The sequence below is a fragment of the Topomyia yanbarensis genome, chromosome 1, assembly GCF_030247195.1.
Source record: "Topomyia yanbarensis strain Yona2022 chromosome 1, ASM3024719v1, whole genome shotgun sequence".
NCBI classification, from domain to species: Eukaryota; Metazoa; Arthropoda; class Insecta; order Diptera; family Culicidae; genus Topomyia; species Topomyia yanbarensis.
Window position 1 is genome coordinate 139,866,335 of NC_080670.1, and position 22,115 is coordinate 139,888,449.

At 38.9% G+C, this 22,115-nt stretch overlaps 1 protein-coding gene across 1 annotated transcript in view; it reads left to right on the top strand.

Annotated features, from left to right (window-relative positions):
* Window positions 1–22,115, top strand: part of LOC131695301 (homeobox protein Hmx) — a 126,937-nt gene that overhangs the window by 97,623 nt on the left and 7,199 nt on the right. The window contains exon 2 of the mRNA XM_058983797.1: window positions 489–604. Coding sequence (XP_058839780.1) covers window positions 489–604 — 116 coding nt within the window. The remainder of the gene's footprint in view (window positions 1–488; window positions 605–22,115) is intronic.

A 22,115-nucleotide genomic window follows, 5' to 3' on the forward strand; every position in this document is an offset into this window, starting at 1 on the left:
TTCTCAGAGGATGTCTTCTTCTGAGTACGGCTTTGTCTTTACCTTGAAGTTTGTCTGGGTGCAGGAACGAAATCCTCCGGAAGTGAATGGCGTGATGGTTGGCGATGCTGAACAATCACAGCGTTGATGCGGCATTTAATAGCTAGGCTGAATTTGTACAGGAAGTCAGATTTACTTCTCCCTCCTGTTTTCAGAACTGAAAATCGTGCGACTAATACCCTCGAGGGAATAGGTATTAAGATCTATTATAACAATATTCAACCACCAGCATCAACCAGCCATGCAAGGTTGTTTGAAAAGGGGAATAGAGTGGGTAAGCCGCATAATGCGAAGGGATGCGATGTTTGGCCTCTTGACTACTTTGAGTGGTTTATTTTGTAGAGTCTTTGCGCTTAATTACTCCGCCCCTCAGGGGTTGTGTTTGTTACTGATGGTTGCTGACATTGTTGCTTATTTGTGGATTTCTCTTTCTGCTCTCCATCTTACAGATTAGGATTCATGTCACAATGGAGCGCGATAGCGAATCGGTACGCAGCCCTCTGTCCTCCCGGGTGGCCTTGGCCTCCAGCAGCCCATCGGATGCCGTTTCATAGTCCCACTAATGGTAAGTGTTTCCATGTCATATGATTTTTGATTTGTGTGTTATACAAGTTATGGACTATTGGTAAATGAAATCTTACTTACAAAATCAAAAAACAAGGTAAAGTGCCTTTTTACACCATATTAGGGAGGGTGCCTCACTAATTCATTAATTACTCGACCTACAATCGTTGGAATGCGAACAAATTAGCATCAGCAGCTTTGCTTCGACGTTAAGAACTAAGATAATAAAACAAATGCCCTCAAAACGGCGAAATGCTCGTGTTTTAGCGCATGGAAAACTCAAATTGGGCAACATAAGGGGCCCTACCATTTGACTCTAACCAACGGCTTCAAATGGCTAGGTTGATAAAAGAAACATGGCGAAAAGAGACTCATTACCCTATTTTTAATTGTTTTGTAACTTCATATCGAACATTAATTTAAGGCATGTTATGAAACAAATTATACTACCAGGTTGTTTTGTACTTCGGTACATAGCGATAAAGTGCAACAAAAATTAATAATAAGCAAACAAATCACTCTCACTCAAAACAACGCACAAGTTCAAATATTCTAGGAAAAATGCAGTTCTCTTGCACGAAATAACCTACGTATCTTTATTTGTTACGCAACTTAAACATATCACCATGTGAATAAGTGTCATAAACCCAGCGGCTTCGTTGGTAATAATTATTACTGTCACACGAGCCCATGATGCTTGGGCTCATCTGTAAACAAACCAACTTCATACATTTCTTAGTTATCTATTAAACCAACACACCCAACCTAGTTCTATTATACTGAATTGAGTCTGTAAACTGAACTGGATTTTCTGGATACAAAACAGTATAAGGTTGGGAAATATTCTGTGCTCCCAATTACGAAGCCCTACATGTAACACCAGTGAGCAAAAACGAACCAACCCTAGCAAATAATTCACCATACAGTTAAGCCGCAGTTGCCGGCAGTTCGAGGTGTTTGATGTCCTACCTGAAGAGAGTCGAAAGTGGTACAGGGCGACCAAAGTAGTTTGTTGTTCGTGATAAAACTGGTTACGAAGGAAACCTTACAATTGTAGGATACAAATTTTGTGTGCATTTTTCTATCTCGCTACTAGTAAGTGCTATGTAGTTGGCAGGTATACAGAAAAATGTAAAGATACCCCTTTTTTACTATAAGCTTCTTAACAGGTCGCTTTTACCGCCTGTTAGCAAATTTGTTGGCTAGTCAAGTCAAACCGACGGCAAGTGAGTCCCGATGGCTTGCCTAGGGTATTAGATCCTTCGTTGTGTCAACCAACCGTTTAACACAACTTAATTGTCGTCAGTTGTTTTGCATGGAACCAACTTGAAAAGTGAACAAAAAACCAGAACGTGGAACATTTTAGCATCGTAATCGTTTTTGCGCTATTTTCAGGCAATATGATATGAAAGATAACAAACAAATAGCTAGGTGGTTGGAAAAGCATACCTTTTCGCTGAACAGAAATCAGCATTCCAGTATTTAATATAGTGTAATAGGAAGGACATTCAAGAATTAGTTCACGTTTCACGCCATAAGGTATGGAATATGTTTGACACAACTCCACCCTACTTATAGTTTCGCTACCGCTGCTTGGTTGACCGATTTTCATAATCTTTCTGAAACACGAGTTTATAAATGCTTTGTCATGCGCTTCCATTCCCCTGCGAGCTTAGCGGTGACGTGACAATTCAGTGCATATCTGTTGGAAAGGTTTTTCATATTACTTGCGATGGCAATTGGGTTACTCAATATTGATTGTTTACCGGTAGTAAGTGATGGGTTCAGAGTTCAACTGAACGGAAATGTCTAACTGAAGACGATAATGCAGCGAGTACCACTAGTTTCAAAGGGGATTATTCTCAGTAGTTTACTACTTCCAAGGGTGAACGTTTTAAACTATCACGGAACAAACAATTCGATATACCGATGCTTTTTTTTGTATATTATTTTCTATTTGATTATATTGTTTTGTTTGCATTACATTTCAAATTTAGTATATTGAGGGTTCAGCCACAAGTGGTGACTTTTCATCCCTATTGTTTGCATGATTCAGTTAAATTTTATTAAGATATATTATGCTTACGCAGTTTTTCAGTAGGATGTTTTAAACCTACTTGTCTTGTGAATAAGGAGCTAAACAAATCTTATAAACTAACTTATAAAATATAAAGAGAGCTAATCGTTGCAATTGAAGATTGCAACGATTTTTGTCGGAAGTTGCTTATAATACTGTTCGTCATAATTTCTAATGTTTCTATGTTTGCGAGTCTATGCAACTCATTTGTGCTAAACCAGGGAGGACGCTTCAAAATCATTTTCAGAATTTTATTCTGAGTCCTTTGAAGCGTTTTCTTCCTAGTAGCACAACAACTTGCCCAGATTGGCACTGCAGATAGCATTGCTGGTCTAAATATTTGTTTATAAATTAATAGTTTGTTCTTAAGGCAGAGCCTAGAATTCCTATTTATAAGAGGGTGTAAACATTTTATATATTTGTTGCATTTTGTTTGGATTCCTTCAATGTGATCCTTAAAAGTGAGTTTTTTATCGTAAATCAAAACCAAGTATTTAACTTGATCTGACCACGTTAAATTCAAACCAATAAATTTAATAATATGGTTATTATTTGGTTCAAGAGCAGAAGCTCTTGGCTTATACGGAAACACAATCAATTGTGTTTTTGCCGCATTAGTGGAAATTTTCCATTTTTTCAGGTAGTCATTGAAAAAATTCAAGCTTCGTTGCAGTCGACTGCAGATAATAAGAAGACTCCTACCAGTGGCTGAGATGCTAGTATCATCTCAGAAAAGTGACTTTTTACAGCCTGTAGGTAGATTTGGAAGATCAGAGGTAAAAATATTGTATAGGATTGGTGCGACGCTTGATCCTTGAGGGACGCCTGCTTCACCGGGTAGTTTATTAGATTTACAATTCTGATAAGAAACCTGTAGAGTACGGTTAGTAAGATAATTTTTAATTATCTTTATTATGTAAATTGGAAAATTGAAATCCCACATTTTGGCAATTAATCCTTTGTGCCAAACACTGTCGAAAGCTTTTTCGATGTCTACAAGAGCAACTCCAGTGGAATAGCCCTGTGAGATATTTGCCTTTATCATGTTAGTTACTCTCACAAGTTGATGAGTAGTTGAATGTCCAATACGAATTCCAAACTGCTCAGGAAGCAATATAGAATTCTCATTGATTTGAGACATCATTCTAGTTAGGATATTTTTTTCAAATAATTTCCTAATAGAAGAGAGTAAACTAATTGGTCGATAGCTAGATGCTCCTGCTGGGTTTTTATCTGCCTTCAAAATAGGAATAACCTTGGCATTTTTCCATCTTTCAGCGAAGTATGCTAATTCAAAACATTTGTTGATTATTTTGAACAAGAACAATATCTCATGGTGATTTCGGGAAGGTTTTTAAGAAGAATGTTGAAAATTACGTCATAACCTGGAGCTTTCATATTTTTTAACTTTTTCATGATGGATTTTATCTCATCATAGTTTGTTTCAACAATATCGTCTAGAGACAATACTTGATTTGAAACGTTTTTATATTTTTGTAAGACTTCGGTTTCAATACGACTCACAACGTTGAGATTAAAATTTTTCCTCGTTTGTAAGAAGTATGTGGTCACCTTCCTTCAAAGCTGGAATTGGTTTCTGAGGTTTCTTAAGATCCTTAGAAAGTTTCCAGAAAGGTTAAGAATTTGGCTTGATTTGTTCAACCTCTTTCGCGAAATTTTCATTTCTTAAGAGTGTGAATCTATGCTTAATTTCTTTTTGTAGATCCTGATAGATACATTTCATAGCAGGATCACGAGAACGTTGATATTGACGTCTTCGAACATTCTTCAAGCGAATCAGAAGTTGAAGATCGTCGTCAATAATAGGAGTATTAATTTTTTTCTGTGTTCTTGGTACTGATAAATTTGTAGCATCAACTACAGAATTACTTAAATTTTGTAATGCCGTATCAATGTCAGTGTTATTGTGTAAATCAAGGACATGATTAAAATTATTCTCAATATAAGTTTTGTACCTTTCCTAATTTGCTTTGTGATAATTGAACACTGAGCTAATGGGATGGGAAACAGCTTCTTGAGAAAGTGAAAAAGTTACTGGAAGATGATCAGAATCAAAGTCAAAACCAAATCAATTGTTGATGGATTCCTTACAGACGAATAGCACGTAGGACCATTCGGGAACAAAATTGAATAATAACCAGCAGAGCAATCATTAAAAAGTAGTTTACCGTTGGAATTGCTTTGCGCATTATTCCAGGCTCGGTGTTTGGCGTTAAAATCACCGATTATGAAGAATTTCGACCGATTTCTTGTAAGTTTTTGTAAGTCTCCTTTCAAGAAATTAATTTGCTTGCCAGTGCACTGAAAAGGCAAATAGGCTGCAGCAATAAAAATGATACCAAGATCAGTTTCAACTTCGATACCCAAACTCTCGATCACCTTGGTGTCAAGAGACGGCGTAACGGAATGTTTGATCCTGCGATTAACCGCTATTGCGATTCCTCCGTCGAATCCAACAATTCGATCAAATCGATGAATAGCAAAATTCGAGTTACTCTTCAATTCAATATTTGGTTTTAGAAAAGTTTCGGTCACAACGGCTATATGCACATTATGTATCCTCAAGAAGTTGAAAAATTCGTCTTCGCACGTTTTTAATTAACGAGCATTCCAATTTAATAAATTTAAATGATTATTTAAAGTCATTGATAAACTTTAATTTCATTACAATTTTGTTAGCAAATTCCCACCCGCTCGAAAAGCTTCAAACATGAAGGTAGAATTTAACATAGCAATCATCATAGGTAACATGGAGTCCTGCAAGTATTTTAATTTTTCCTCCGTTACGCTACTTAGATCCATTGGACTAAAGGAAGCGTTGGGTACAAACGAGTTTGTAGGCATGGTAACGGTAACCGTTATTTTGGCCTTGATACCTGCCTCTGAAGCATAAGATGACACACCATTGTAAAATGAAGAAGTTGTTAATCTATTTTGAATCGGATTAACACGTTTGGACGTGTTTTCTTGAAGTGTACCTAAAGAAGTAGGTACATTTTTTATTTGTTGTTTTTGTTGTCTAGAACGAGAATTTATAATTTTTTCTCGAACAGGACAACCCCAGAAATTCGATTTATGATTTTCGCTACAATTAGCGCATTTGAAACTTTTTGTGTTTTTTTTTTCACCGGACAAGTATCTTTCGTGTGCGATTTATCACCACAGATCATTCATTTGGAATCCAAATGACATTTTTTTGTGCCGTGCCCAAAGCCTTGGCATCTACGACACTGGGTCAGATTTTGAATTCTGCCCCCATGTCGTCTATAATGTTCCCACTTTACTCGCACATAAAACGTGCTTTTTCAAATACTTTCAAATTAACATAAAACGTGCTTTTTCAAATACTTTCAAATTATTAACCTCATTACGGTTAAAATGAATTAAATAAAGGTCCTGGATAATTCCAGAGCGTATTGGCGTGTTATCGCCGCTAGCCTTTCTCTTCATAAGAATAACTTGTGAAGGAGAAAAGCCAAGTAAATTTTTCAATTCGTTGGATATTTCATCCAAACTTTGACCTTGTGGTAGCCCTTTCAAGACAGCCTTGAATGGTCTAGCTGTCTTGAAATCATATGAATAAAATTTATATAACTTCTCCGTAAGATACTGGAGTAGTCGTTTGTGGCCAATCAATTCTTCCCCTGTAACTCAACATTCTCCTCTTCGGCCATTCTGAAAAGAGACTTTCACGTCCGGAAGGAACGTGAAACTTCAGTTCGAAAGGCTTTGAAGTCGGAGATCATCACTGTTATAGGCGGAGTTGATTGCGTTTTCTTCTCATTAGCATTATGCGCAATGCGAGGAAATTTAGAAATTTCATCAGCTTCACATTCGGATAAAACATCGAATGAGTTACTGCAGTCAATTGAATTTTCGGGTGGAGAAGATACCCTTTTCCGTTTAGCTTTAATTGTTGGCACACGGCTTTTTTGGGAGGACCCAGAATTAAATATTTCTTTAGGCTGAATTGTTCTTGAAAACGGTTTTAGTCTTGAAAAAGACTGATAGAGTAGAAAATGTAGGTAGTCTTGAGAAAGACTAATTGTCGAAAAAATATAGGTAGTTTTGAGCAAGATTGTAGCTGTTGAAAAACTCTAGGTAAACCAGGAGCTATCAAGATTTGTGACCGGTTCGAACGAAGGTTCAAGTCGGTATGTATTCCGATGTAAAAATGCGTCTGTATGAATGCCGTGATGGCGCTACTGTACCTTATCATATCGGGAACAGTGTCACAAACTGGCAGTAAAAATGGTTGCATTTCGTTTCTATTTTGCGCCATGGTTGCGCTAGTGTGGTGTCTTTTAAGAAATGCACTATTGGACTGTATTGTTATTTTATAGTCCTTGATGTCTTACCTCTGAATGTTTATAAATCGCATAACTGCATAATTAACATAACTGGACGAATAGTTCTTCTTCATGGAATTTTGTTATTTATTGTAATTTTGGACCTTATTCTTGTTCACAACAGGTAAAACACATGGCGAAAAAAGCAGTCAGCTGTAAAACGAAGGCTACGCTTGTATGCGTGCCGTTTCCTATCGGTATATTACAAACAGATGAAATGCTGGCGTCCAAAACGGGCTAACCCACATTATGCATTTTTTACAGGAAATGGAAAAAAAATTCCGCATTTCCAAATTAACATTGTTTTAGTTGTAAAAATACATTATTAGTAGTTCATTGACCCATGTTTTCTAGAAAAAAATAAGATCATTACATGTACTACTTTTCAATTCACGAGCATTTTCGTAATTCGGGGGGCTAACCCCGGGGGTACCTAGAGTCCAAAAGGCCCACAATTCACACATCCTTTTTTATCTTTCATTTTGGAGTTATCGTATTTTTTTTATAATTCGTTTATTTGACACGGCTTATAGCGGTAGCTTAACGGAGCCGTGGATCTTTTATATGTTTACAAATGTAAAAATAAAAATATAAATATAAACAAATATTATTATAATACTGGATCTCGTGCGCGCAACTTTTTATTGCGAGCGGAGACCTTCTTTCGCGGGGTTTGCTGGCAATCTGCATCTGGAGGGTCATTTAATTCTTTTTTGTTTTTCTCGTCCAGGTCGAAGCCGGCTTGGTGTCCGCGATCAGATGTTTTTCCCTGTTTCTTGCACTTATTGCTGACCAGCGTGAATCCGTCACTGTTATTGTTATCCTTGCCAATGTTGCTTACAGTTGATTTTGCGGTACTGGATGCTTCTTTTGTGGTTGTCATTATGCTCTGTGCAACTGCTGCCACAAATTTGGCCACCGTTTGTGGTTCAGGCATTGGTATTGAAAACTCTGTTTTGGGTTGGTTTGCCGTAGATGACTTGGCAATCGGCTGAGATGTGTCTTCCTCTGCATCTTCCGCGCAAGGTTGTCCATGATGAGCTGTCTGATTACAATACTTGCACGTAGGAGTTTGCCCCTCATGGGTGCATAGCGTAGTTTGCATAATTGTAGTTCCGTGAGTTTTGAGTTTTATTGTCAAGTAGGAGGGTATAGGCCTTTCAACACGCATCCTCACTACAAAAACGCCGTTAGGAGTACCCGGGAAGAAGTTTCTCCAACTATCAGGTGTAACGGATTCTACTTCTCCGTATTGCGACATGCATTTTGCAATTGGCTCAGGAGGGGTACGAGGCGATAAGTCATATAACCTTACATCTATATAATCATTCTCAATATATACGGAAATCTTAATTCCAACGTTGTCACTTTCAACCACGTGTTTTAAGTTGTTCTTCAAAACGAAACGCTCGGATTGTGCTAACGTGTTGAATGATATTAACACTACATTGCGAAGATGATGATACTGAAGGTACAACACTTCCGTAAGTCTAAGTTGCATTTTTATCTTCAGAAGGTATTCCACTTCACTAAAACTCGGTCGTTTTAAACAAAATTTAAAGTCAACGACCGCAGCGTTGGGTCGGAGTAGAGCTTTTTCGTTAACTTTACTCATGATGACAAGAATAGTCCGATGTTTCCTTTGTTCTCGAGACAATGCACACTAGATCGAGAGGCCTGTTGTTCACTTGGCTCGATTGTACGTCTGACTGCGGCAGAAGTAGAAAGTAGACTGGAGTTATCGTATCTTTGGCAAAGTTTTTGTGTTACATCTAGCGCTTCATTTGGCCATTTCATATTAGTTCAGAATTCAGTCGCTAGGGCGGCGCTGTTATTAACTTTTTAATGGAATAAGATAGAAAGATGGTGTCTACTGTAAAGTTGTAATAACTATAAGTATATCTTCTGAAAACACCAACTTTGTAGGTCCTACTGGTTTTGAAATATCGCGCATTTTTTTGAAAAAATAACCTGTACGTAAATGTTTTAACCAAAACCTTCTCAATCTCAAAACGTTCCGGACCTACAAAGTTTGCATCTTAAGAAGATATGTTTAAAATGATAGCACCTACAACTTTCTCGAAGACACCACATTTCTATCTAGCTACATTGAAAAGATAATAACAGCGCCGCTTAGTGACTGAATTCCAAACTAGTGTGATTCAACCAACTAAAGCGCTAAGTGCCATACAGCATCTCTATAACGAAAGATAATAATTGATGCAACGTTTTTTAACTTTCCGACCACAATGTACCGTTTTTCTCTTAAACCCCCATTGCTCGGTGAACTTTCAATGTAGAGACATGAAACCTTCACTGGATTTTTCAAAAAGATATGCTCAATAATATACATTTGAGCAAGAAATCTATATTAGTAATAAATCTAAATAGCCATACATAGCAAGTGTGTGAGCGGCCCTTACCTTCAGGAACGACTGTGTGGGCCGAAACGTCAACGTACAATGCAATCTAACTAAAATCAGTATTATATCGAGTTCACCGATATGTGAGCTACAACACAAAATTTACTGATAGCGAATCGATTGACTACTTTTTCTTAAAACCTCGGAAAACGAATGAGAGAACTTAATGTGGGGTTAGTCCCTTTTGGACGCCAGCTAGTACTGGGATTACCTCCATGCTCAACTTTGACTGCTAATAGCAAAAAATCTAAAAATTATTTTCAAAATTTCTTAAATGGCAGTACACGTAGATTACTTTGAACTATAAAATGTCGATTTCGGAAAAAAATGTGGGTTAGCCCCTTTTGGACGCCAGCCATTCAGATACTGTAACACAACATACAACAAATGCTTGTTGAAGTTTAATCTTTTGTTTCGAATTCATCTCGTCAGTAACTAGCATTAACCTGGGGCCAAGTTAGACGATGTATTTAAACTAGTACCCAAATTAGCACTGGTTAGACATTATAGGCTTCGCACTAGTTAGACACTACAGAACTAGTCACACGACATTTATAACGCCTACAGCAACTGGCAAGTCCAAAGTGAAGCCCCGGGAAGCAAAGGTAGAAGCTCTGGTTTGCTGAGTAGAAAACGAAAACGAAGACTTGTCTTATGGCAAGGGAACCAAAAGCCTGGCACTATGCAATATTTTTTTCAAAAAGAATTTAAAAAAGGACAAGAAAATCGAATATTTTTAATCTAGTTTCATCACGCTCAATTTTTGTTTGGGTTTGCTAGCAACTAAGCCGGTAAATTAAAAAAAAACTTACGACGCTTAACATGGACAGCATATTGAAGAAAATTTAAAAAAACTACAAGGGGCAGCCCTATGGGGTTGCACGGGCTGTAGACGTAGGACTATACTACTTAATGTAAAATATTTATTTTCTTAGTACATTTATAGTAATAATAAATCAAACATATTTCTTACGTATGGTTTAATCACATCCAATCAACATCGAATGTTACATATTGAACCAAACCTTCTTGGTTATCAGGTCATTTCATTTGTAGTAGGTGATCAAATTCGATTAAACTTATTTAAGAAGATCTGAAGAAAGTACAGAAAACTGTGACCGAACTAATATCAGGAACTAAATCTTTATTGAATAAGATTAGCTTGTAAAACCTTTTCGATTGTGTGTGGTAAAAGACCCAGACCAGTGAAGAAAAATCAAATTTTAGACAATATAATCGCATTTCATGTATAGACCAAGCATTCTAGTTATATTTTGCCATTATTATAACTTTCCTAAAGTACGCATACAAATATAGCGAATGCAGTGGTCTTAATCATATATCGAAATTATAAACTTCTAAGAATCGAAAACAATTTTATATATGCACAAGATGCGTTTTTGCGACGGTTTTTCAAGTGGCAGTGTATTCATTCATAAATAGGCTTTGTAGTATGTATTAGTAGAATCAAAGTACTATAGGCTGAGAATTGATCGAACGTAAATAATAAACTTTCATTGTGCAATTTAATAACAAATTAGATCTATCTACCTACACATTCGCCTCAAACATTAAACCCAAGCGCACAAAGCAAAATGAATCAACGCTGATGATGATGGGTAGAGCGAAAGAGACAACTAATACCACGACACTATGTTAAGGTTGGACAGAGAATGTGCAAAATTTGCAAACGAAAAAAGCAGTTTTTTTCCACACTGTATGTCAGATCTTCATAAAAATCAATCAGCGTATGTAGAATGTTGTTACAGTACTGCTGATTGATTTTTATGCAGATCTGACATACGGAGTGGAAAAAAACTGCTTTTTTCGTTTGCGAATTTGTCCCTTTCTCTGTCCAACCTTAACCGTGTTTGCAAATGGAGCTCGCATGTACAAACTATTTTGTGTACGAATAATTATATATAAAAATGTGCTGGAAACGAGCACAACACAAAAGATAGCATACGGACAAGCTCATTCGCATTCACTGGGTAGCGTACCTCCACACGCAGTGTAACGGACTTCTAACTCAGCTACACTGGCTGTAAAAGCACACAGCGCAGTGATCTTCTTCGCCTGCCGCTCAACAGGCGACTGAGCTGCTTCGGCGAAATCCGTCCGTTTAAATAGTCGATGATGACGTCATTCATAGAAGCGTAGCGCGCTAGGTACACAAATCTGTCGTGCTTGACTAGTGAAGCGCTATCTTCTGTGTGTAAATGCGCGATATTTTGACTAGGTTGTTCATTATTTAATTTTTAAATGCCATGATATCAAAAATCTTTGGGTTTATCTATTGGAATCTATTCTTAGAAGTATTTCGGGGCGACATGCGCAAAAAATTTGAAAATTTATCGTGAGATGGCTGAATTTTATACGTTTAAAATTTGACCACTTTTCGTTACATACCATTTTTGTAAAATTTGCAACGTGCACCCCTATATCGAAAACAAAGACGTAGTCCTACGTCAAAACTATAGCTCTTTACCACACTGGGTTAGGAACAAAAGCATATCCTTAAATTTCAACTCTTTGTACATAGGTTCATCTATGTATGAAGAACCAAAAATCCCGATGCGCAATTGCATTAATACAGGGCATTTGCATATCAAATGATATGATGTTCCGTAATCGCATTCACAAAGATCACATGAATAATACTCAGCGCGCTGAATAGTAGCCATGTGATAATTGAGTTTGCAATGTCCAGTCAGTGCCCTGACCAGAATACTGCAGTTGTGCTTGGAAAAATGCAACAAATTTCTTGACATTTTCGGACTCACATCCGGCAGAAAAGCCTTTGTTAGAACGCAAGTTTGCAAGCTACGCCAATGGTTGGTTGGAGCGAATCTTGTGCTTTATCCAACTTATTGACAGTGTAGAACTGGTTCTGGACCAACGAAATCAGTCGCAGCGCCAGCTCTAGCCAATTCGCCCGCCCATTAATTTCCAGTAAATCCGGAATGACCGGGTACCCATAGAAGGTAGATAGCATTTGAAATGCTAAGTTCTTCGATTTGAGTTCGACATGCGATTACTAATTTCGATCTCGAATCTGCCGAACTAAGTGCTTTCAGGGCAGCCTGACTGTCAGAGCAAAAATAGATTCTTTTATCGCAAATTCCCTGTTGAAGTCCGGATTGTACGCCACACAGAATCGCAAAGATTTCTGCTTGGAATACGGTACAGTATCTACCAAGCGAATGAGATTGGTTTAATCTCATCCCATGACAATAGACACCAGCACCGGCTCGGCCCTCCAACAAAGAACCGTCCGTATAACAAACTACGTATTCTTCAAGTTGTCGCTCCATCCACCCAGACAGCCATCCCTCACGAAGAGGAATTCTCACATTGAAAGTTTTAGAAGGAAAACTACATGTGAGTGTAAGGTCACTGGGAGCAAGTGTATATTCATCCCAAGTAACCATTTGGGGCCACAGTTTTGTGTGGCTAGTTACACGATCTATTGGGTTATTGTTCCAGAGCCCAGTAACCTTAAGACGGTATGCACAAGAAAGTGTTTCTTGTTTCAGAAACACATGTAGTGGTTTTATGTTCAAGAGTGCCTCGAGAGCAGCAGTAGGTGTTGTCGAGAACGCACCAGTCATCGCCATCAAGACCATCCTCTGAAGATGGTTTAACTTTGATTGGATTGTCATGACTTCTCCCTTCTGCCACCAAACAAGGCACTCGTATGCCAGTATTGGTCTAACAATTGTTGTGTAGATCCACTGAATGTACTTGGGTTTGAGTCCCCAAGATTTGCCGAAAGCCCGTCTACATTGGTAAAAGGCCAGGCAAGCTTTCTTGATCCTGAAATCGATGTGAGCTGTCCAATTAAGTTTTGAGTCGAGAATTACCCCAACGTACTTAACTTGATCTTCGACAATAATTTCAGAGTAAAAAAACTGCAATAGACGAGCTCCGGTTGTAATCCTTCGTTGTGTGAAAAGCACCATTGAGGTTTTATTTGGATTAACTGATAGTCCAACATGAAGATACCACCGCTCAACAACACATAAAACTTGTTGCATCAAATCAAAAAGTGTGTTAATGCAAATACCGGTGATTATTATATGATAATAATCGGCGAAACCATACGTCGGAAACCCAAGCTCATTTAGTTTTCTCAACAAGCTATCGGCGACAAGGTTCCATAGAAGTGGTGACAGCACCCCACCTTGAGGACATCCGCAGACACTCAGTTTCCTCATCTCTACTTATCTTAACGATGAGCACAGATGTCGGTTGCTAAGCATTGCTTGTATCCAGTTCGTGATATATGAAGGTACTCCATGATCTCGTTCTGCTTCCAAAATGGATTCGAAAGACACGTTGTCAAAAGCACCTTCAATATCGAGAAAAACTCCTAAACTTGATTGCTTTTGTGAAAAAGCTTTTTCAATGTTGTAGACAACATTGTGTAACAGGGTGGTAGTAGACTTTCCCCGCTGATATGCATGTTGCATTGCATGCAGCGGGTGCTCGCCCAAGCTACCATCCCGAATGTAGTGGTCGATTAAACGTTCCACTGATTTGAGAAGGAAGGAGGTCAGACTGATCGGTCTAAAGCTCTTTGCCTCCTCATAAGTGACGCGGCCACCTTTGGGAATGAATTTGACAGTTATTTCCCGCCACGCTAATGGAATGTATCCTGTTGCAAGACTGCAAGTAAGAACCTTTTTCAAAATATGCTTGAAGTGTTCATATCCTTTTTGTAGTAGAACTGGAATAATTCCGTCCTTTCCCGGAGACTTATACGAAGCAAAACTTTCAATCGCCCATTTGATCGATTCGGTTGTCACAATTCTACGAGCAAATGCCCAAGAATCAGAACTGTCTGAAAAGAACTCAGGGGCAGTCGTCAGTGATGGCTCCGTACAACCTGGAAAGTGTGTGTCAAGAAGACAGTTGAGTACTACATCTTCGTCAGACGAGTATTCACCATTAGCAGTTCTAATGGAACTGACATGAAAGTCTTTCGATTTCGAAAGTAACTTGTTTAATCTACTAGTCTCGTTGAGACTTGAGACATTTGTGCAGAGGCTTTTCCAACCACTTCGCTCAGAGGATCGAAGGGCATTTCTGTATGCTTTGCGAGCCAACTTAAATGCCTCCGACCCGTCCCTGCGTCTGCGATTCCAAGCTCTCCTACATAATTTTTTGAGTCGAACAAGTTCGGTATTCCACCAAGGTGTAAACACGCATAACTCGAAGCGGACAAGCTATCGGCGACAAGGTTCCATAGAAGTGGTGACAGCACCCCACCTTGAGGACATCCGCAGACACTCAGTTTCCTCATCTCTACTTATCTTAACGATGAGCACAGATGTCGGTTGCTAAGCATTGCTTGTATCCAGTTCGTGATATATGAAGGTACTCCATGATCTCGTTCTGCTTCCAAAATGGATTCGAAAGACACGTTGTCAAAAGCACCTTCAATATCGAGAAAAACTCCTAAACTTGATTGCTTTTGTGAAAAAGCTTTTTCAATGTTGTAGACAACATTGTGTAACAGGGTGGTAGTAGACTTTCCCCGCTGATATGCATGTTGCATTGCATGCAGCGGGTGCTCGCCCAAGCTACCATCCCGAATGTAGTGGTCGATTAAACGTTCCACTGATTTGAGAAGGAAGGAGGTCAGACTGATCGGTCTAAAGCTCTTTGCCTCCTCATAAGTGACGCGGCCACCTTTGGGAATGAATTTGACAGTTATTTCCCGCCACGCTAATGGAATGTATCCTGTTGCAAGACTGCAAGTAAGAACCTTTTTCAAAATATGCTTGAAGTGTTCATATCCTTTTTGTAGTAGAACTGGAATAATTCCGTCCTTTCCCGGAGACTTATACGAAGCAAAACTTTCAATCGCCCATTTGATCGATTCGGTTGTCACAATTCTACGAGCAAATGCCCAAGAATCAGAACTGCCTGAAAAGAACTCAGGGGCAGTCGTCAGTGATGGCTCCGTACAACCTGGAAAGTGTGTGTCAAGAAGACAGTTGAGTACTACATCTTCGTCAGACGAGTATTCACCATTAGCAGTTCTAATGGAACTGACATGAAAGTCTTTCGATTTCGAAAGTAACTTGTTTAATCTACTATTCTCGTTGAGACTTGAGACATTTGTGCAGAGGCTTTTCCAACCACTTCGCTCAGAGGATCGAAGGGCATTTCTGTATGCTTTGCGAGCCAACTTAAATGCCTCCGACCCGTCCCTGCGTCTGCGATTCCAAGCTCTCCTACATAACTTTTTGAGTCGAACAAGTTCGGTATTCCACCAAGGTGTAAACACGCATAACTCGAAGCGGACAAGCCTCTTGGTATGCTGCTACTATGAGTGAGCTTGTTTTATCCACGACCTCATCCAAATCACTTGGAGATTCAATGGTCGGAAGATACCCATGAAACCTAGTCGCCAAGCCCTCTTCGTAGAGGTCCCAGTTTGATAGTAGATTTGGGATTACGATAGGTGACGATATCTAGCGAGACGTTTAAATGATCAAAGACGATGTACTTATGATCAGATAACGACGGTTCGAGCTCGTTTGGTACGAGCCAGTTTGTCAACTCATGCGTAATACTGTCAGAGCAGAGAGTTACATCTAACACCTCTTCTCTGCCAGCTCGTGCAAAAGTTGGGCGGTTTCCTGCATTAAGAATGTGCAGATTTGTACTACTTAAGTATTCCATCAATTCGGTGCCTCTCAAATTGATATCAGAGCTGCCCCAAATTATGTGGTGGGAATTTGCATCACTGCCGATTATGAGAGGAAACCCATTTCTGCCACAGTATGATACAACCCTTTTGAAATCATCAGAAGGTGATGCTTCATTATGCGGCAAATATGCCGAACAATAGACGTATTTCTTGTTTATGTTGTCAACAGTCATATTTATCATGACAGTACAAATATCACGAGTTGTGAGGTCCCATATAAGACAAGCGTCAATTGCACTATTCGCAAGTATACATGCACGAGGCATTTCACGTGGATTTGTCATGCCATTTTTGTTGAAAGCTACGAAGACGGGGTTAAGTAGCTTTCCAACATAGAAGTTTCCTTTATGGAAATACGGTTCTTGAACCAAAGCTATGGAAGCTTTCCCTTCCTGCACAAGGCGAGATAGATTCATAGTTGCTGTACGTTTATGCTGAAGATTAATTTGTGCTACTCTAACCATATTCGATTATAGCACGACACATTTCATCATCAGCACTTGTTGTACAGCAACTAGAAGATACCAAACACGTTGGCTTATAATCGCATATAGCGAACCCCAAAATGAGTATTAGGGACATGAACATCATTTGAATCCCACGATTTGCGAAGAAACGAACGTCCACTGTGTCAGAGATTCGCATAACACAGCAAGGGTAAGACCCACGATACTCCGTGCGCGACTGGCATATTTTAGTCCTGCCAGCCATTCAGTCCTCGGCACGGAGTAACACCTTGACTTGAGGACTCTTGTTTTCAGTCGCCTCCTACGACATGGGAACAGGAACCCAGTGGATCAATTCTTGGTTGACATACTTCAACCCGCCGGATGCCACACAGCCTCTAGGCTGGTTTTGTCCGGAGAAAGATAATAGAGTTATCAACTTCCTAGTGGACCACAGCCAGTTACTGGGGAGTTCGCCCGGCTCTTCCCAGGCTCCGTTCGCCATTGAGAATATTTTAAACTCCCTCAACAATTTTACCCATAGCACGGGTCGCATGACACTATGGAATTGGGATTCCCTGTTTGGTGTTACCACCGGAACAGGTAGTCCGTAGTGTAATTCTTAGCCGGTTGAAACAACCACTACCGAAACTACACGGCTTATCTAGGCTGTTCGGAGAAAGAAGCTGACATTGATGGATAGCTCCCGTAGATGGCCGAACAGCCGAGCATCAAAATGACTGAGTTTTTCGTTTGATTTTAAATTTACATGACGTTGAAATTCGTAAATCACGTAATTTTACTCCACATATAGCGTCTGTCCTGAATGGCAGGAAGTGTAATTTTATGTCATTGAGCATGTAAAGTATACAGCGCTGTTCGAAAAATAACAGTGCAAGTATTTTTCGAGTTTAATGTAAAATACTCCCATACGTTCTATTCTCGAACAACATTATATGTTTTTGTAAGCGACCTATAGTACGAAGAGTAGAACACGCCACTATTTGGAATCATTGGCTTATTATTTACGAAACACAGCTGTCATTTCGGAAGAAAGTCGATATAAAATTGTTCGTAAAAATAGCAGCGCTACCACAAAAGGTTTTCAAATCGCTAAAGTGTCCAAGATTTTCAGTTTAGTCAATCTATTTTGTTCGGAATAGTATTCTTACGCTTACAATTAACCCGAAATTATAAGTTTGCACCCATTTTCACGACAATGGGTTGTTCGAGGCACTGTACAGTCGAGGAGCGAAATATCATCGAACGGTTGAATGCTAGTGGCAAAACATATCGAAAAGTTCAGGAACTTTTACAGTGTTCTGCCACAAAGATACACAATACATTGCACTGGACAAACAAATGTGAAACTAGCGGTAGATAGCGAACAACATTCGCTCAAACTTAACAAACTGATGGGTCGGATGGCAAAATAATATTGGTTTATATCTTCGAGAGAATTATATAAAGACCTGGAACATTATATTGCAACCACAACGAGTAGAAAACGATCGATTAAGACAAATTTGTACGCAGGAAGTCCGAGAAAAGTACCGCTACTCACAATACGGCACCTTCACAATCGTCTGAACTTTGTCGAATTTCATGCCAAGTGGACCGTCAAAATATGGCGTACCATTTAGTGAGCTGATGATAGTAAAGTGGTATTATTAAAATCGAAAGGTAGGCGTCAGTAGGTAAGACGACCACAAGGAACTAAATTTTTATTACTATACACGATGCGAACATGAAAAACATATTCAAAGCCAAATCACCATACTCGAAAAAAACGCGTGCGCTGCTATTATTTCGAACAGCACTGTATGTTTCATGTAAAACTAAACGGAACACGGTAATGCTCCGTCAATTCGTGAATTACAGTTTGAGAAATGATTGCAATAACGTCAACGATAAAATTCATATTTTTTGGTGTGTGGTAATCTAACATTATTGCTATTTAAAATCAAATTCTTTAAATGTTTTACGGGGCGAATCAAATTATTTTACAGCTGCGGTTTTCGGAAGTCATTTTCAAAATAGAACTCTTTGTACTAGAGATGGTCGGGTTTCAATTTTTTCAAACCCGAACTCGACCCGAACCCGAGAGCATGAAAATTTAAAAACCTGAACCCGACCCGAGCCCGAAATTACAACATTTAAAAAACCCGAGCCCGAACGTTTTAAAACTTAAAAACCCGAACCCGACCCGTACCCGAGAATGAAAATTTTGTAAAACCCGAACCCGACCCTACCCGAGAATTTTAAAATTTGAAAACCCGAATCCGACCCGAACCCGAAAATTTATAATTTGAGAAGCCCGATCCGAATCCAACTTGCTAATACGGAGAATCAACCAAAGATCTCGAAGATTTTTAATTCTAGGCACCCGAGCTGGACCCCAGGCTCATCTAAGAATAGTAGAATCACTCGAATCTGCGGTAGCACCATACGCATTGAGTTATATCTACATATGGCAAAACAAATCACTGCCGAGTAGAATCCGCATTTATATTTACTATTATTGAACGTCGAATTCGTAATGTTCTGAGAAACTTATAAATCGTTGATATATTAACCGGAAATTAAGTTAAATCGGCGGAGTTAGCCCATGGGGAAACAGAAAGGTCACAATTTCCAACAACCTTGCCCGTCGTACTTAACCAAAATTTCTATTTTTTTCAGAAACTATTCCTGCAAGGCAATTTCGTATAATTTATTACATGTATTAAATTAAGCTATGGCAATTCGCAATTTGCATTCGACCATTTACATGAGGTCACCCACGTTACTGGTTGGAACGGTCAAACCTGAATCGAAGGGTATCAATCAAGATTTCCTGACGTGTTCTTGATGTCCCATCATTAGCGTTAGGACGATCTATGATTGGGTATCTAAGTTATTGTATGCTTCAGATGATACGGTAAGCGCGCCAATAGTGATGCTTCTACATCTCCAATGGAGCTCTAGGAACGACTCCAAACTTTTAAAAATCCGATAATGGCTTCAACAGAACACACAAAATTTTTGCAATCAAATAATTTCGTGGAAATTCATGTATTTTCATGAAGGAATCCGGATCATGCAACAGCTCAGCCCGGGAACAATCTAACAGAAAGTGCTTGTTTCATATATGTACCACTGATTTGATAGTAGGGCTATTATACCATCACCATATGAGTGTCATGAACAACGAAACCTGACGAAAATGAAGCTAGGTTTAGGTCTGATGGAACAAAGACAGTCGCTAGAAAATAAATTTTGCCCAAATTATCTGCTTTTAAAAAAATAATGTGCCCTTTTTAAATTTGAGCCGCCATAATGACACCAACGTACCACCAAATTTGTGAGTTCAAATCCTTTTTTTCCGTTACAGTTTATTTTAAATGCAAGCAATCTTTATCATAAACCTATTTGATTATTAATGTAAATGTACCCCACAAAACCGTATACGTTAGTGTATTGTCATGTGTACATAAATAAAAAAAAAATTATATCTTTTTGAACAGCAAAATATCGATACATAGTAAGTGAGAAACTTGTGTAAAATTGTATAAGCTCCAACTCTGTCGAGTAATAGTATCTGTTATTTGAGATAACAAAACACTATAGCAAAGTAACTAGAAAATGCGTTTGTATCGGTATCGTATTTTTTCTTTTTGCGGATGAAAGAGTCAAACATTCGTGTATATGATTTGTATATAGTATGCAAGACGCAACATTCGATTTGTTCTGCAGCCCAGGCTCTGGAACATACTTACTTTATATACACGTGCAATGCACCGGATCTACCTGTTCCTTCGACGCCTTCCTGTTTCATCTTCATTACTGCATATTTGCTGTATTTTTAACGTTTGTATTGACGTTTGGTTTTCAATAAAGCATCACAATAAATATACTTTTTGACCGGTTTTTTGAAAACAAATTGTTCAAAATTTCAAAAACCCGGACCCGACCCGAACCCGAGAATTTCAAATTTGAAAACCCGGAACCCAACCCGAACCCGAGAAGCTTAGATTTACAGAACCAGAACCCGACCCGAAACCCGTCGGGTTCGGGTCGGGTCCGGGTTTCGGGTCCAAAAACCCGAACCCGACCATCTCTACTTTGTACATGTCAAGGACAAACTAATACGAGTCAGTCTACCTTCTCACCTCAAGCAGAGCGGACGCTAAAGTCGCTTTATTTGTTAACAGTGCAGTGCAACAATCGTTTATACCTAGGGGCCATGCATAAATGACGTGGCGTTTTGAGGAGTAGGGGGATATACCAAATTTGTGACGACGGGGGATCAGAAGTTGTGTCAGGGTCAGAAGTTGTGAAACATAGCATTACGTTTAATTGTTTTTGACGGGCTTCAAAACCCATGATTAGAGAAAACAATTTAATGTTCCTCCATCTCTAAGAGAAATAAAATTAAATTCACGCGATTTTTCATGTGGTAAGTTTTTCGATTCATGCAATTGTAAGCTAGCAAATGATGTAGATTTTGTATACGGTTTAACTTGCTCCATTGGTTAGCTAATCTTGCTCAGTAGTAGACTTAGTTTGGTAGCTGAATTCAATTTTCTCCTCGGATTCAACCAAACAAAATTTAAAAATTTAGTTGAACGTATGCTTCTTAGAATCATTGACAGCTACAGGATTGTGAGCTGAGAGAACATCTTTTCATGCTCTATGACATAAAATTTAAAACAAACAACACTATATTCGTCATGAAATGGGCTTATTTTGTACGCAGTTTGTTGTTGTAATGAAAATGTTGATAAAAGCTGTCAAACATTTTGTAGGGACATGTATTTGAAAGAATTGTAAAACATATTTATTTTTTTCATCCCCGGCCGCGCTGTAGGGGAGGGGTTTGGTAGTTCCTATGTTATTCAAAAGTTGGAGGTTAAAATTTTACGACAAAATGCTACGAAGGGAGGGAGGGATTCGAAAATTGCCGAAAAAGCTACGTCAATTGTGTACGGCCCCCTACAGTGTGCTCTGTCGACTTACCGCTCCAGTGATATAAGCAAGTAAACCTATCGAAAAACAACAGCCGCATCAAGGCAGTGTGGCCAATAAAGCACCGTCATTTTCTTCGTTGCTGTATCGACCGTTTATTTCGAGATGGGTGAAGTTAATCAATTGATAAATCCATTTATTTATTCGATCTTCGGCAGATACCGTACAGATTAAGTGTAGACGAAGACTACATATTAAGAAGACTGACTTTCCTTACAAACGAGCAGTGACAGGTTACAGCGCCGTTGCTGTTACTGTCTCCCGATTCAGGACAGAGTTGACAGTTTTCTTGATATGCAGTCTTCGGTGTAGATGACTTATTGTTATAGTGTTAAAAAAAATCATTATTATTATTATTTTGATTATAGAGGTTTTGACCTTAGGGTTAGGGGTTAGAGAAATCTCTTTTGGAAAAATCTCTAACCGTATGTGCGGAGTTGGGAATCGAACCCAGGTGAGCTGCGTACA